The sequence below is a fragment of the Fusarium proliferatum genome (assembly GCF_900067095.1).
Source record: "Fusarium proliferatum ET1 genome assembly, contig: FPRO_scaffold003, whole genome shotgun sequence".
NCBI lineage: Eukaryota > Fungi > Ascomycota > Sordariomycetes > Hypocreales > Nectriaceae > Fusarium > Fusarium proliferatum.
The window spans coordinates 839,081-854,994 of NW_022194792.1; the positions used below are offsets into that span (position 1 = coordinate 839,081).

The 15,914-nt window shown below is 49.2% G+C and overlaps 6 protein-coding genes across 6 annotated transcripts; 4 read left to right on the top strand and 2 right to left on the bottom strand.

Annotated features, from left to right (window-relative positions):
- Positions 1-1,050: 1,050 nt before the first annotated feature.
- Positions 1,051-3,019, top strand: FPRO_06874 (putative phenol hydroxylase; the record flags this gene model as incomplete). Its single annotated transcript, XM_031228165.1, has 5 exons — positions 1,051-1,560; positions 1,612-2,496; positions 2,552-2,717; positions 2,771-2,890; positions 2,940-3,019. The coding sequence occupies 5 exons, from the start codon at positions 1,051-1,053 to the stop codon at positions 3,017-3,019; spliced, it is 1,761 nt and encodes a 586-aa protein (XP_031078528.1).
- Positions 3,020-3,171: 152 nt separating this feature from the next.
- FPRO_06873 (related to NADPH oxidase homolog 1) lies at positions 3,172-5,418 on the bottom strand (the record flags this gene model as incomplete). The annotated part of the gene is made up of 1 exon (XM_031228166.1): positions 3,172-5,418. The coding sequence occupies one exon, from the start codon at positions 5,416-5,418 to the stop codon at positions 3,172-3,174; it is 2,247 nt and encodes a 748-aa protein (XP_031078529.1).
- Positions 5,419-7,077: 1,659 nt separating this feature from the next.
- FPRO_06872 (uncharacterized protein) lies at positions 7,078-8,994 on the top strand (the record flags this gene model as incomplete). Its single annotated transcript, XM_031228167.1, has 4 exons — positions 7,078-7,479; positions 7,527-7,620; positions 7,673-8,273; positions 8,325-8,994. 4 exons carry the CDS (start codon positions 7,078-7,080, stop codon positions 8,992-8,994), a joined length of 1,767 nt encoding a protein of 588 aa, XP_031078530.1.
- Positions 8,995-10,385: 1,391 nt separating this feature from the next.
- On the bottom strand, positions 10,386-11,567 carry FPRO_06871 (uncharacterized protein; the record flags this gene model as incomplete). The annotated part of the gene is made up of 1 exon (XM_031228168.1): positions 10,386-11,567. The coding sequence occupies one exon, from the start codon at positions 11,565-11,567 to the stop codon at positions 10,386-10,388; it is 1,182 nt and encodes a 393-aa protein (XP_031078531.1).
- Positions 11,568-12,795: 1,228 nt separating this feature from the next.
- FPRO_06870 (uncharacterized protein) lies at positions 12,796-14,466 on the top strand (the record flags this gene model as incomplete). The annotated part of the gene is made up of 1 exon (XM_031228169.1): positions 12,796-14,466. The coding sequence occupies one exon, from the start codon at positions 12,796-12,798 to the stop codon at positions 14,464-14,466; it is 1,671 nt and encodes a 556-aa protein (XP_031078532.1).
- Positions 14,467-15,035: 569 nt separating this feature from the next.
- FPRO_06869 (putative tetrahydroxynaphthalene reductase) lies at positions 15,036-15,828 on the top strand (the record flags this gene model as incomplete). Its single annotated transcript, XM_031228170.1, has 2 exons — positions 15,036-15,398; positions 15,451-15,828. The coding sequence occupies 2 exons, from the start codon at positions 15,036-15,038 to the stop codon at positions 15,826-15,828; spliced, it is 741 nt and encodes a 246-aa protein (XP_031078533.1).
- Between the last annotated feature and the right edge of the window lie 86 nt (positions 15,829-15,914).

The following is a 15,914-nucleotide window of genomic DNA, read 5'->3' on the forward strand; positions in this document are numbered from 1 at the left end:
GAACCCGGCCGTCCGAGAGTCTTGATGCTGCGGCCGCGTAGCACACTCCCCGAGCTTATGTCGCTGTCAAGTTTGTTGAGAACCTCTTCCTTGCAGACTCTGCAGTATCCTCGAATAATTGGGTCTACCGAATCAAATTGTCGTAAGGGTTGAGAAATACAAGTTGGCGGGACTACTTAATCGCGAAAGAGAGACATATAAGCACCTTCAAGCAGCCACTTCAGCACGTCGCCGTTCTCCGGATCAACGTCTTGTTAGACTACAAAGCCCATTCGGTCATTGTTCTTTCTTGTGTCCGGGGAGGAAGGACGACACTTGTAGAGAGGGTGTACTCTTGGGAGAAGGAGATCTTGACAACGTCTTTCAGTGTTTTTGACAGTTCTCGCTGATATGGTCGTCTGTCATTATGCCACTAGACTTGACAAGTTCCATCTCGTGACTGACTTTCAAGATCGACCGGGCCTTCGCAACATCAACCAGTATCGACCGTCTGATCGGAAAGAATCCAATGCATCTTCCCTGTTTGCAACTCGACAGCTACTTGTAGCATAAAATAGGGATTTCGCAATATTCACCAAAAAGCAACGACCGAGTCCTTGGTGTTTGTTAGTCTCGCTGTGAATGTCAAAAATTGCAGCTCGTTAGGAGCCGTACCAACCCTAGGGGGGGAGGAAAGAAAACTCAAGACTTTGATCCTAAATGACAAAAAGACTTAGGTAAATTAGCATAACTTTAGCCTAAGTTTAGGATAGCTTTTGCTGAGTTTATTTTGATAACCTATATTAAGGTGCCGTGTTTTCTTGCTCCCCGAGGCAACCCTAGAAATAATGTGTGTGGGCGGCTACCGTAGCTAAGATCCGAGCTTATTTCCCTGCTCCGCTGGTTCCGTGGAACTCGGATGCCGATAAGATCTGCCGTAGAAATCCTACGGAAGCCCCACTCGCTTGAACCTACACCAACTACCGGGCAGCGTAATACCCAGTAAACGCCATGAGGATATAATGAATGGACGAGACCATGGAATAATATCACAAACCATCAAAATCAACAATGGAGTCTGAAAAAGTCCAAGTCATCATCTGCGGTGGCGGTTCCGCCGGCCTCACAGCTGCGATCTGGCTCGCCTGCTTCAACATCGACTTCAAGATCCTCGAACGTCGCCCAGGCCCTCTCGAGATCGGTCAGGCAGACGGCGTTCAGTGTCGCACTGTCGAGATCTTTGAGAACTTGGGTATTTCTGAGCGTCTTTTGGAGGAGGCGTATCATGTCATGGAGGTAGCCTTTTGGTCACCTGACGGTAATGAAAGGCTTGTGAGAAAGGATCTTGCTTATGATACAGAAGAGGGACTGAGTCACCAACCGCATGTCATTCTCAACCAGGCGAGGATCAATGATTTAATGCTGCAGGAGATAATTCGGTTGAGGGGGAATGGAACGAGTGGGGTCCTGTACAATTCTCAGGTTGAGAGTGTGAGGATTGTTGATGATGAGGAGTACCCCGTCGAGGTTGTCGCCATGCGGAACGGCGAACCTTATAAGTACCGTGCAAAATACGCTATTGTAAGTTCACATCCTCAGCAACCATTCCTCCTGCTAACAGGCTGTGATTAGGGCTGCGATGGCGCTCACAGCACTGTCCGCAAATCTCTCGGCTTCAAAATGGTCGGCGACTCAAGCGACTCCGTCTGGGGTGTCATGGACGTCTACCCCATCACCAACTTCCCCGACATCCGCAAAAAGGCTATGCTTCAGAGCAAAAACGACGGAAATCTCATGATCATTCCTCGCGAGGGCGACGAACTTGTACGGTTCTACATCGAACTTCCCGGCACCTCGGCTCGTGACGTCACCGAGCAGGACCTCATCGACAAGGTCAAGCGAATCTTTCACCCCTACAATATCGACATTGCGCGAACTGTCTGGTGGTCTGCTTATGTCATTGGCCAGCGCCTCGCGGACCACTTCACGAAGGACCATCGTATCTTTCTGACTGGTGATGCTTGTCACACTCACTCACCCAAGGCTGGGCAGGGTATGAACGTCAGTCTGCAGGATGGCTTCAACATCGGATGGAAGATGGCCCATGTCCTCACAGGCCGAGCACCACCTTCAGTCCTAGAGACATATGTTCTCGAGAGACAACAGACAGCTCAACAACTCATCGAGTTCGATCGCTCATTCAGCAAGCTATTCTCATCCGAACACCGAAAAGCCAACGGTATCACGGCAAAGGATTTTCGCGACAAGTTTGTGGAAGCAGGACGCTATACAGCTGGTATGGCTACCAAGTACAAGTCTTCCATTCTCACATCCTTGGATGAAAGCGACAACAGCATTGCGTCGGGATTGACGGTCGGCATGAGGTTCCCAAGCGCACCCTTTGTGAGGCTGTCTGATACAAAGCCGATGCAGCTGAACAAGAACCTTGCTGCAGATGGACGGTGGCATGTTCTCACCTTTTGCTCCGGAGATTCCGCTAGAAAAGGATTGCATGAGGTAAGTCTTTCAACTTCACAGAGTCTTCGACCTTCGACAACTGACGATTCTTCAGGTCGCCAAAGACCTTGTTCATCTCGGCAAGATATTCACCCCTGCTGGAGAGCCTGCGGATAAAGTGTTCAGTCATACCCTCCTCATCAAGGCGGAGCGGAAAACCGTCGAAATTGATCAACTACCGGAAGTCTTCTTTCCTCACACAGGCCCATATAGTCTCCGGAGTAAGGCAGGCTTCCGACATTAACGTGAGATACACTAACACGACATCCGGCAGATGTTCACCGTGTCTTTGTCGACGATACAAATCCATACATGTTGGGCTGCGGACAGGCTTTTTCGAAATATGGTATCGATGCGGAACAGGGTGCCATTGTCGTTGTTCGGCCAGACTTGTGTAAGTGTTCGATGGACCAGCCCTCCAGCTCATACTAATACCGCTCTAGATACTGCACGTGTTCTTAGCCTGTCTCAAGTTGCTGACCTGTTCACGTTCTTCAAAGGCTGCTTGAACAACATTGGATAGGTAGTCAAGTTGGAGACCGTCACGAAATTATGTATTGTCCTAGCCATTTTGCATTTCCTGCAGCTTTCCATCGCACCCCGGATTCGAAGCCACTGTATTCACCAAGAAAATTCCGTCTTATTCGTATACACATGCATATTACAAGATTATAGCTATCCAAATACCTCGATCATGAAGTGGTACTCCAACTTACTACCATCCTGCCAGCCTCTCAACGTAAGTTCGCGACACTTGTCCGCCAGAATCTCTCCAACAACGGGCGCACCGCAGTAAAACACGCCAACCTTGAGCTCCTCATCCTCTTGATAGTTCTCATCTTCCATATCCCGTCTGTTCTTCCTTTTGTTGGCCCTGAACTTGAGCATCTCCTCATAATGCTCATCAAGGATCTGGTCGAAATCAGGTCTTCCGAAATGGGTTGGGTTGAGAAGACCAGTGAGGGGAGAGGCTGGGTGCTCGTCTGTACGATGCATCTCTAATAGCCAACGGTATACGTGGGTGGTGAGTTTCTTCCGTTTCGCTGTGACGTGGGTATTGATGCGGATGTCGAGATGAGGGTGGACTTCGTGCTCGCGATGCCAGTCTTGGCTCATTGATACGTCGTTCAGAAGATCGGAAAGCCAGAGAAGGTAATTTCGCTCTCGAACCATCCAGTGGAAGTCGACGCGACGATAGTCATCTGCGAAAGTGGCGGCGCGGTCGGTTTGGGGCTGCTTCTCTTTGTTGATGAGGTCGGGACCAACACTTCCTTTCCTAGTCGGGGACTCAGGGACGTTGTCGTTGCTCTCGGCATCGGTACTTGTTGCTGATGCTGAACCGTTCCGTTCTGGAGAAATAGCAGTGACCTCAGAGTCATGGCGAGGATGGTCAACTTCGTGATTCGGGCCACCGTGATCAAGATCATCATTGTACTGCAGATCAGCCAAGATACCAGAAAATGGAGTCACTCCAATACCAGCGCCAATTATGAGAGAGTGGTTAAAGTCGTAGAATCGTTGGGCAGGTGCACCGAACGGCCCATTGATGCCGACCTCAATCTCAGACTCCCCAGACTCGCCACCGAGTTCACGAAGCTTCGCAGTCCAGTTGCCGTCCGTCTTGATGTGCAGCATCATCTTGTTGCCGCGACAGAAAGAGACTGTGAATGGGTGCCATTGGAAGAAGCTGATCTTGGGAACCTGAAGGAAGATGTACTGGCCAGCTTTGTACTTCCAGAGTCGCTCGCTGGGGATGACGGCGGTGATCTCAACGGTCTCTTTGTCAAGCACCTTCATAGTGGCTTTGATGCGATGAAAGCCAAGACAGACACGGACGGCGCGCTCAACGAGAACGAGAAGGGTTGGAAAGGCGAGAAAGTATCCAAACATGGGCCACTGGAGCAATGCGGCTGTGCCATGGGCCATCATCAGACCAATGATGGGGAACATGAGTAGATGGCCAAGCTGAAAGATCTCGTAATTCCATCTTCGCACTTGGGGAATGCTGAGCAGGGAGAGAATGTAGAAGAGGCCCAGGGCTGTGATTCCCGTGAAGCCTGGTAGCGAGCGAACGTAGTCGATGTACGGGCGGGGGACCATGTCTGGGCCAAGAGCTTCTGCTACAGCGTCTTCATTCTTGGGATCGCTACCGTGCACAAATGATCCCGACAAATGGCCAATGGCATGCAGCGTCGCCAGCAGAATCGCGACACAAGAGATTCGGATATGGAACTCCTGCGACAAGTCCCAGTTGAAGAATCGTGAGATGTGATACGACCTGCGCAGCCACGTAGAAAAGTATCGCGACATGCTGAGAATCAGAAAGAAGAATGTCGGATACAACGCACCAGCACAGGTTTTGGCCATGACGACACCCCAGCCGAACGCTTCACGATACCCAGGCGTGGTCTGGTACTTGACCAATTGCCAGATGCCAAACGCGCACTGCATACCAATAACAACACCTAAAAACACAATCTCTGGCCCATGGACAGCCCAGTATGAACGAATCCGTCTCCAACCCGGCAAACGCTTAATGTAGCTCTTATCCTCATCCTCCTCCTTCTTCGCCTGCTTCAACGAGGGGATCTTCCACTCCTTCACCATCTTCGCAAACTCATCCCTCGGGATCTTGTCCGCGTCGGAGCCCATCATACTGCGCAGGAACTGATGGCGCGCACGGTCGTCTTGGGTATGGTCCCGCTGTATGACGTGGTGGGCGCTCGGTTTGGGGACTAGCTCGGCGTGCTCTTGATCGAGCTTTCGCTCGACTTCGTTGTAGTTTATGAAGCCATCGTTATTGTGGTCGAGGTCGTCAAGGAACTCGGAGATCTCATCGTCGGTTAGATATTGGATGTTGTTGGAGTTGCGGATTGGATGGTCGGCTACGATGGATTTTCGGTGAGGGTTGGACCCTGCCATTGCAGGAGCTGAGTGAACAAGGCTGTCTGCACAATGGAGCAAGAACAACTTCACATCATCTGGGGAAGAGGATTAAAAGAACTTTAGAGGGATTGAACAAAAACCACCAAGATAACACCCAAGAACAGAGTACGTCAGCGTCGAGCCACGCCAAGTCCCAAGCGTTGAACAACTCAACCCTAAACGCAACTTTAATTTCATGGCGAGCTCCCGCTTCACATGCAGTCTCGCATTACTGCGTAGCCAAGGCCTCGCATGCCCTGATTTCCATCCCGTGGATGACGGCGCCCAGAAACGAGGCTTAATCGCACGCAATGGACTTGACCAATTGGAGTTTTACTGATTGCGCCCAGCTTCTTGGTTAAGCTTCTGGGCGACTTGGCGATCTTGGCTTTAGTTTGGCTTATCGTGGGGACGTGATTGGGTAAGAAAGGGCTTCGCTTATCGGGCAGAGAGGTAATTACATCAGACTTTGAATATGATGGCCAGGAAGGAACCCATTGTACAATGACCCTTTTTCCTTTTTAGAGAAGATGCTCTGTTGTATAATCCTTGGAAAATTCTTAGGGCCAAACTCAACAGCGATGCCTTTTTAAATGCTCTCTGAACCAGCCTTCCTCAGTACCTTACTGTCGATTCCACGTAGGGCAAATTATGGAGTCTTTCATAGCTCTGCCAATGAAAGCCCAGGACGGACATCATGCATCTGGTCTCGGGTAGGTCGTCGCCGCAAAGTTACAACAAGCAAACTTCACGAAATGTTCCGAAATGTTCCAATAAAGAAGCCTTCTACCAGGTCTGGCTATGTTGAAAAGACTGTCCATTCATGAATTTAGATGGCTTATAAGCGGGAAATGGTGTGAGGTCTGCTTGACTTGCGTTTCTATCTATATATTGAACCGCAAGATGGGACACAGAGAACAGACTCAATCTCAGCAAGCCACTGCTAGACTCATCGTCAAGACTATTAGTATCATCCAGACAATACGCCGCTCACAAACTCGAGATAATTCGCCCTTTCCTTCTGTGTCTTATTGCATCAAAGAGATGCAGTAGCATTTACCAATACACATCGCGCCAATTTGTCAACCCAGCACAGTTACTGTCCATGTTCTCATCACGTATGAACATTCCCAATCGAACGCCTCCCGAGCGCGGAAGACCCGGCGGTGAAATAGTGCTACGACATAGTTATGCAGATTGTGCTAGCTCGTTCATAAAACACGACGATCACAATCATGGTGGGAACAACTGCCGGAAACACGAGTTGGAATTCCACAACAGCGGGGCAAATGAAGTCATAGAGAAGGCTAATTCTCGTATTGAAGATTGAGATCTCCAGTAAAACAGATGACGATGGCACTTCTGATTTGGCAATTGAAGATCCATACCCTGGTTGTTTCATGCAACGTTTAATTCCAGGGTTCTTTGTTTTTACTCCTTTTGGATCATGAAACCGAAGTTTCTTTTCTTTCAATTGACTGTCTTTCACTTGCTTTCAGCCTCTGATTTTGAGGGTGTTCACTTCTTTGAGGCATTGGTTTGTCTTTTACTGTCGCTCTTTTGACATTTACTATCATCACACGCTCCTTCGCCCCATTCTTTTCTTGGTTCTCAATACGGTAGTTTTACCCCAAAGTCTAATATTAATATCCCATAATGTTTGAGACCCAAAACATGGCCTCACCTTGGCCATTGAAGGATGAATTCATAAGTAATAGCGACCGCGACCGCGATAAGGCACATTGGCATCGTCTCGAAAATCTCCCGACACCATTTGCGGAACAATATGCCAGACTCAGTCAGCCTTGGCTTCCTGGCTTCTGGATTCGGTTCCCCTATCGCGGCCTTGGCATGTGGCTCTTGGCGTTGTTGGGGACTATTGCGGCCGTTATGATCCTCGTTTATAGCGATGGAGTGCCCGTTGATCATTGGGATGAGCGGATACAGCCTACGGTATGGCTAGCTTTGACGTCTGCCTTGTCGGGAGCTTTTCTTGCTTGTGCTTTTACTGAGGGAGCGGCTATTTCGTACTGGAGAGCAGCTGGCAAACCAGTTACTGTAAGTAAGCCCAAGACTTTCAGATATCAATTGTTGATTGAGGCTAGTTGCAACAACTCCAAGCTGTGTATGGCTCCTCGACTGGTATCATCCAAGCCGCTCTGAACTTGTTTACCTGGAAGTCGAAGACATTAGGCCTAGGTATGATTGGCATATAGTCCTGCAATGGCTGCTGAGGTACTCATCATGACAGCATCGATTCTCATGACACTATCCGTCCTGCGCGGTCCTCTCATGCAGCGCGCCTCATCAACAACAAACCACTACCAGGCTCAGCAAGGAACCGTAAACTTTCATATCGCAAGAGAACTCCCCGAGAACTACGCATGCATAATGACTGGCCGAAGCCATTCAACTTCACTGCTCACCAAGAACTTCAGCGACGTCGCCCAAAACTACAGTCGCCGCTCTGACATGGCTGTTTTCGATACTTCCTGCACCAACTGTACAACTGCAGTACAAGGTTTTGGTTTCGACGTCAATTGCACCGAAACGACAAGGGACTTCAATCTCACCATCGGCACGGATAGGGCAAGCATGCTGAGAGCCATGGACGGAGCATATTTCTTCCAGGTCAATGTTACCGAGTATAGTGACTGGGGCGTCAACGACCTGGCCAATGGTTCATTCCTACGATACACGACGCTCTATAAGGACACGGACAAATGCAATGGGAAGATCAAAGTCCAGACTTGCGACCTTCACGGTGGAATTGCCAAGTTCCCAGTACGAATGGATGGGACGACAGTCGAGCTGCTGGGAACGCGGAAGGACGATAAGTTCATCGAAAGGAAGTATGTGATAATCCCTCCATGCCACCTAGCTGTTTACTGACTAGATCGAAGATACATGTTGCCCGCTGATTTGGTCATGCCCGGGTCAGGAAATATCCTAGGAGGCTTCAGCATGATTGCAAAATCCCTCTATGAGTCTCAAGCTTTCATGCGCTTTACCGGTGCCACTGGCTATGACGTCAGTTCGACAGGTTTACCAGCGACCCAATATCTCACCATGAACGGCACAACCCCAGGCTGCGGAGATCGGTGGGAAAACCCGATGGAAGATGTTATTGAACTCACCCGCGACATTGGTTTTCGAGCAAGTCTCCAATACGCCAAGTATAACACGACAGACAAGCAAAAAGTCGAGTACGACAGCGGCACCACGACGCTAGTATACGTTACGAATTACGACAAGATGTGGATAGCGATTGCAGTCTCGCTGGTTGGCATTTTCGCTGTCCTGCCTACTTTCTGGGGCTGGTGGGAGCTCGGCCGGGATGTCAGTCTGAACCCACTCGAGATTGCGAATGCGTTTGGAACAGTTGGACAGGAATCGCACATTATGAGAAACGTTGATCCGAATCAGAACGTCGGAGGAATTGTGAACGCGGTTAATGATATCGGCCCTGTGAGATATGGTGCTTGGGAGATGAGCGATGGTGTTGTCAGACTCGGGTTTGCGGGAGCTGGCTTGGTGAGAAACCCGTCCAAGGGGGAAAGATTCAATTATTAGTTTCTGAACAAATCTCGTCTTAATGTCTATACTATTTCGATCTGCTTCTCGATTTATCTCAAGCCATTTGGAGGTTAAATGGATGAAATATGTAGTGTCCTCATCCTTCTCCAGTGTCCGCAGCGTAAAGCTTGATCTTACAAACAAGGGCGGACTCGGATGACTCTACTAAACCAGGTCGTGGACAAAAGAGGGTTATCAGCATTCTTAGAGGATATTACGAACAGACCTAAATGACAACGGAGATGGTCCTGTTGAAGACAAAGATCTGAAATCGAAGCTTGGACAAAGACCACATACTGATGAACCGCGGAGATTTGAGTGTCTGCATCTCGAGAGAGATCCTAGCAGTATGAAGAGCTGGCCAACATAGTGACCACAGGCCCATCTGGGTTCAACACGCCTGCCGCCTTCGCTAAGGTGTCTAGCCGAGAGTTCCCTCGATTCGTTCGGGAGTTTTAAGTTCTTTTGCAGTCGCGGTTTCAGAATGCAGCAAAGAAAACAGTTCTGGATGTCGTTCGGAATCTCCAGTATCGGCTTGTAGCCCTCTTTGTACAGTCAGAGAGAGAGGTTGTTGGAAGAACTGCTCCAATTGCTGAGAACTCGACGCCTCGATCAGATGGGGATGTGAGGGCGCTCGGGGTCGAGAAGGGAGCTTCAAAATCTGTTGGGAGATAGTGGCGCTTTGGACTCGTGTTTTCCTTAACAAATTTCAGGGACTAGTCCCTTCGGGCTTTACACGAGTTGGGATCTCATGTCGCAATACCTGTTCAATCATACATCCCATGGTCAGTATTCCCTTCCTCAGCTGTGAAAATCAATTTGAGGTGACTCAAAAGAACGGGGATGGAGTTAACCAGCTGTCTGATATGCTTGGTGGATTCTGTAGCTTCTTGTTTATTTGTTGTAAGTCGAAATCGCTGCATGATTGTTTGACCATCCGAGAAGCCACCTCCGCTTACTCTCTGTAGAGCCGCCTACTTGCTGCGGAGGGATCAACAGATTTCAGCAACGGTCTCGTTGTATGGTCTGGGTGTTGAGGGATCCGCATGGCAGTTAAATTTGGTCTGAATGGGATAAGGAGATGCATGTATTTGGGGGACACTATGTGAGTTGAGAGTTGGGATTGGGCAGTCAAGCCTGCTACACTACAATACAATACGAAACGTCTTTATGACGATCAAAACTCCGCCCTTGCATTCCATATCCATTTGTGCTCAATCCAGGGGTCAGACGATTTTAAATCCAGTGAATCCCTCAGAGAGGAAAGAAAGTCCGACACCTCGATCTCAAATTGCAAAAAGACTTAGGTAAGTCAGCATAAGCTGACCATAAGTTTAGGATAAGCTTAGGATACCTTTTGCTGAATTTATTTTAACACCCCAGCGGCCCTAGTAGGCCGGATGAAAAAAGCAAAAGCTAGAAAAACAGTCACTGAGGTCGATGACTCGGTCTTTCACCTCAATGTCCGCTTCGGGGTCCAATGGAAGCCCATTCCGGGGGCGGAGGTCGTCGAGGTAGAACGGTCCGATGGCGCTGAGAGGGAAAAGCCAAAATCCAATGGCGGGAGGCTCCTGGTTGTACTCTTGGTACTCCCGCTGTGTATTGTTGTAGACGCCTCTCTGCTCATCCAGATCGCCGTTGATGCAAACGCAATGCGGCTCACAGTTGTAGGTGAGCATGAATTGCTCTTTGGCCTTGTAGACACCTTCAGGGATGTCGAGTATCTGCATCAGATTGCAGAAGGAATAATACCCACGACGAGGGTCCTTGTTGCCGATGTGGACGGCTGTGAGTTCGTTTTCATACAATCCCGATTTATAGTTGAAGGAGCCTTTGTCGTATTCATCGGTTTGTACACGTTTGGCGAGGAGGCGAGGCGATTCGTTAATGACCCGCAGGTCACTTCCGTACGTCAAAAGCTGGGTACATTTGTTGGGTACGAGCCCAACAAAGGTGAGGACCTCGAGTCGACGAATTGCCTCGATGAAAAGAAGACGCTCGCTGTCAGAGATGCGAAACTCGTCCTCGTCGTGGCGGAGTTCACAGTCGAGGGCCAAGTTGACGAGGCCAACATTTTGCTTGTCTGCGGCGAAAACAGCATCAGCAAACTTCTCGAAATGCATAAGTGACAAGTAGTTCGTTTCGATGTGGATCGTATCCAATTCAGGGCAGAGGAATAGGGTGCCCTCGCTGCTTCCGTCAGGACCGAGTCTTCGACACGGGAGCTGCACACGGTAGAAGTTTCTGGCGGCACGGCGCGACTCCGATGTTGTGTGTAGAAGCGGGTGGTACGTCGAACCCTTCTTGACGAAGATTTCGTATGGCTTTTCGTCGCTATGGTCGACAAATGAGGTTTCTTTGTGATGACAGTTCCAGGCTGAGAACTCCCAAAGGCCCCTATCAGCAACAAGGACCTTGATGTGTCGATAGTTCGACAGTGCGGACTCCCAGATATCAAGGCGCATTTCAAGAGGGAGATTTTTGAATGGATGGAACGTGTCAGTTGGCTTATCAAGAGGCATGAGGATGCAGTCATCTAACTGCTGCTTGCTATAGGGCACCAAAGTCATGTTGTCCGGACCCGATCCTGGTGCTCGGGAAGCAAGACTTTTGCGCAAAGTTTGAAGGCTAGAGGTTCTGTGTTGAATGCGGGGCCTCACGCAGTGATGATGTGCTGGTCTCGGGATAGTTGAAGGTTTAGGTAAGGTTATGTGAAGGTTTAGGAGAGGTTAGATGAAGGTTTGATGTAGAAAGGGAAGTTTGAAGAGAGGAAAGATGGTAAAGAATGAAGAGGAGTAACAGCAAAGGATACAAACAGGATACACCAGGCACTCGCGCGTGATGATTTGGCACTGGCAGATTCTCAGGAGGCTAGTGTGAGCAGAAGAGTCTGGAGCGTCAGGACTTCACTCTTCTACTGCGAGTTCTAGTGTTAGCGCAACTCTGCACGGCATCACGAAAAGCGGGACCACAGGTGAATGGCAGAAGCCGTTTGCCTGCAACTGACAGTGGGAACCAAAACCTATTGCTTAGCCTTTGTTCACGTAGAACTGGGACTACTGGAGCATGAATCACAGGGCAATACGTATTGTGAGAGGCAACTGACCGCGAACACTGCCAGAACTCAAGTTGGACGCCGAACAGCGAGTGCACACCCCTGATATAAAGATATGAACATGGGATGAATGTTTGGTACGATTTACCGGATGAAACAAGTAGTATAGTAGCTCTACGAATATTACCTTTGACCTTCTTTGTGATATTTCTGGACTTCCCCTGAACGCGTCACAAGCTCAAACTTAGTCACAAACAAAGCCTGTGGATGACTCACCTAGGAAACGGTGTCGGATAGCGAACTGATGGCGTTTTGTGTTGTATTGTCGTAGGTTTAACCACCCAATCTCAACCTTCAACTCACATAGTCCCAAATACCGCTTCCTAAACGGGATGTTCTCTCTTTGACGAGTGCAAATACAGCATAGACTATAGACGCAAGCATCACGAGCCAGGCGATCAAAAGTACTACAAGTATTACGCATTGCTGAAAGAAGATCTATTGACTTATAGTGAATCCGGCTTGTCAAATCCGCTCAGATAGCAAGTAGAGTGTACTTCTAAGCCAGTGTCAGATGGTTGGCAGGGATTGTATCCGGTACTTACCGTCTTAGTCAGCCAAACTCATCTTAGGTTCCATCGATGACGATCCCCTCATCCCAATCCCGCCTTGATGTAAGCAGTGCAGATAAACCAAGAAGCACCCATGAAACTAGGTCAGTTTTGTGATTCAGATGGAACAACATGAATGCGAAATCTGACTCGAGCGTGAGGAAACAAATTTCCTTCCATTTCCTACCTGCGATAACACCAGAACCCAACAGCCGCCGCGAGGTTGAGCTCCGACAATCGAGTGCCAGGTCACATCTCGCCAAATCCATGCATCGAAGTAAAAGAGCCAGCAACAAACTGTCATCAGACCAAGAAGACCTCGAACTACACAGGGTCAGTGAGGGTATGACGATGGTGGAGAGGAGAACCAAGAGAAATGACAGACAGCTTCTGCTTACCTCTGGTCAGCTCAGCATGTGCATTATCCCCGACAGGATAGTGGATCCGCACACCAAAATGCTGCTTCACTATTGCACACAATCTTTCTGGCCAGGCTTCGAGATCGGGTCAGCCGCGTTTCATATCCCACCATTTGCACTTGATTACAACACCCTTGTTGCTCAAGGTCCAGCATTGGTGCATGCTTGTCTGTGGCAAGCTGCTGTGAACCTTGCGTTCAAGAGAAATTCGCGGGTTACGGATAAGCAAAGCTTACTACACTACAACCAAGCCATTGCGCATATCTCCAAAGACATCACGAAACCCGTTGCACAGATACCTGAGCAGACTCTTTATGCTATCCTCAGTCTGTGTGGTCCTGAGATGTCACCAGACGATGGAAACGGCATCACGAAAAAGGCGTTCAATCCGCCACTAGCGGAGCTCTCTTGGATCCACGTCTTTGGAAGCAGACTTCTCATCGATTCGCATGCAAGGGCTTTGATGAATCTGGTAGACTTGAAAGGCGGTATTCACAATGTCAAGTATGCGGGCTTCCAAGCTTCCTTCAACTACATGGATCTTGTACGCGCCACGCAAATGCTTGTCAAACCTCACCTTCCAGTGTCTCAGCTTTACGGCCGTGTCAAGGAGACCCATGAGAGGGCCAAGTTCTTCGGTTATGCTTCTGACTTCTCCAATCATTCTCCAATCGACGAAGGATCGCATATCATTGACAGGCTGGATGTGCTTGGACTATCAGTTGATATCAGAGAAGTTATCTACGACATGAGGATATGGGTCAAGGTTATTGAGGCATATCATCACAACACCTTAACAAACCCTGATCTTTCTCTTCTAGCTGCCCACAGGGATCTCATCCAACAGCGTCTTCTCGCAACTCTCCCAGACGGGTACGATGGCAAGAAGCTAGAGCAAATAGACACGTCATCAACAACCACTGCAGACCACTGGATCAACGAGATCATTCAGACAGCTTTGCTGGTATTCTCATTGGGCGTCACATGCCCAATCTCCTACGCGCCCCCTTACCATCATGCTGCGCAGAGGTTACAGGCACAGCTCATCCTGTATAAGGATCGAGCAACCCATCTAGGATTGTCTCACCTCTTGATATGGCTCGGCATGTTGGGGATCCTTTGTACGGAACAGGTTGGGTCCCAGCTCAGAGAGTGGTTCGTTGGATTCCTCGGTTTGGTAGAACAGAAGCACGGACTCGCTGGGGACATCAGGGATTGGGATATGGTCAAGAAAGAATCACTTGTGCCCATCTTGTGGTCTTCTGTCGCATGCGATGCTACAGCCAGAAGGGCGTGGCGTGATGTCAAAGATGTCGCGGACGAGATGTCTTGGAATTGGGGTAGGACAACATGGTCGACGATGCTTGGGACTATATGTGGATAAATCAACAAGACTATTAGCAGCTCCTCCACCAATAGCATGAAGAGATTGCCATTCAAGCGGTTCGGCCAAATACGAAAGCAAACCCAGGCATGGTCCTCACTCGCCCCCGGCAGTTTCGGAGTCACTCCATGAAGCCTGTGTTCCATCTCAGAGATGTAAGCGTCATCACCATCGGTAAGGCTTCCTCTTCATGAACGCTATTCCTCATCGAGTATATACACTAAATGTCCCTGCATGCGCTAGTGCTGACCCAAGGCGGGTCAAGCCGTTACCTCCAGACCGTCCGACCATTGACCTAAGAGCGACAGTCCGGTTTTTGTTAACACTTGCGACGAGGGCGACGAGCAAATGGGCGAATCCTCGTATCTCCGGTATCTCTACACCGACACCTAATTCTTTCCTGGCCAGCAACCAGTTTCAGGTATGCCACAGGTTTGAAAGGACGAGGTGCTTGGTAACAACATTTTGCTATATATCTGAGCACTCGTCCTTGGTCTCCAAGTTTTACACGACTTATCCTGCCATCACTTCCATCCATCAACTACACTCAAATCTTGCCACACAACGCTATGTCTCTTAACAAAAAAGTTGTTCTGGTCACAGGCGGCTCCAAGGGAATAGGCAAAGCCGTCGTAGAGCGTGTTGTAGCCGACGGTGCGAATGTTGTCATCAACTACTCCAGCGATAACAAACCCGCGGAAGAGCTTGTCAGCAAAATAGGTTCTGAGAGGGCTCTTGCTTTCAAAGCTGATGTCTCGAACATCTCTGAGATTGAGAAACTTGTGCAAGCGACGGTTGAGAAGTTCGGCAAGATCGATTGCGTAATGGCAAATGCTGCATGCGCCCCTATGAATGATCTGGACAGCACAACAGAGGAAGACTTCGACAAGGCCTTTAATTTGAATGTCAAGGGACCTTACTTCCTTGTTCAAGTAAGTCTTCTGCTCTGGCTCGTCTGGCCACAGTTCCACTAACAACCATCAGAAAGCAGTTAAGCACATGCCACGAGATGGCCGAGTCATCCTCGTGTCAAGCGGTGTTCTTCACCAATCTCAAGTCGCGCCTCGCTATCTTCTTTATGCATCCTCGAAAGGCTCCGTTGAGCAGATGACACGAATTCTCGCCAAAGACCTCGGACCCAAGGGCATCACTGTCAATGCCATCGCCCCTGGTCCGACAGCCACAGAAATGTTCTTCCAGGGAAAATCGCAGGAACTTATCGATACCATCGCCGGCTTTAGCCCTCTTGGTCGCTTGGGGAAGCCTGAGGAAATTGCTGCTTTGGCTGCCTTTCTTGCTGGTCCAACCAGTTCCTGGGTGTCTGGGCAGGTCATTGGGGCCAATGGGGGTTCCTTTGTGTAAAATGGGACCATGTTATGTTTGTTACATGCTGAATTATGGACTTTGGAGATCAGATTCGTCTATTTTACTGGCGCATATGCATAAAA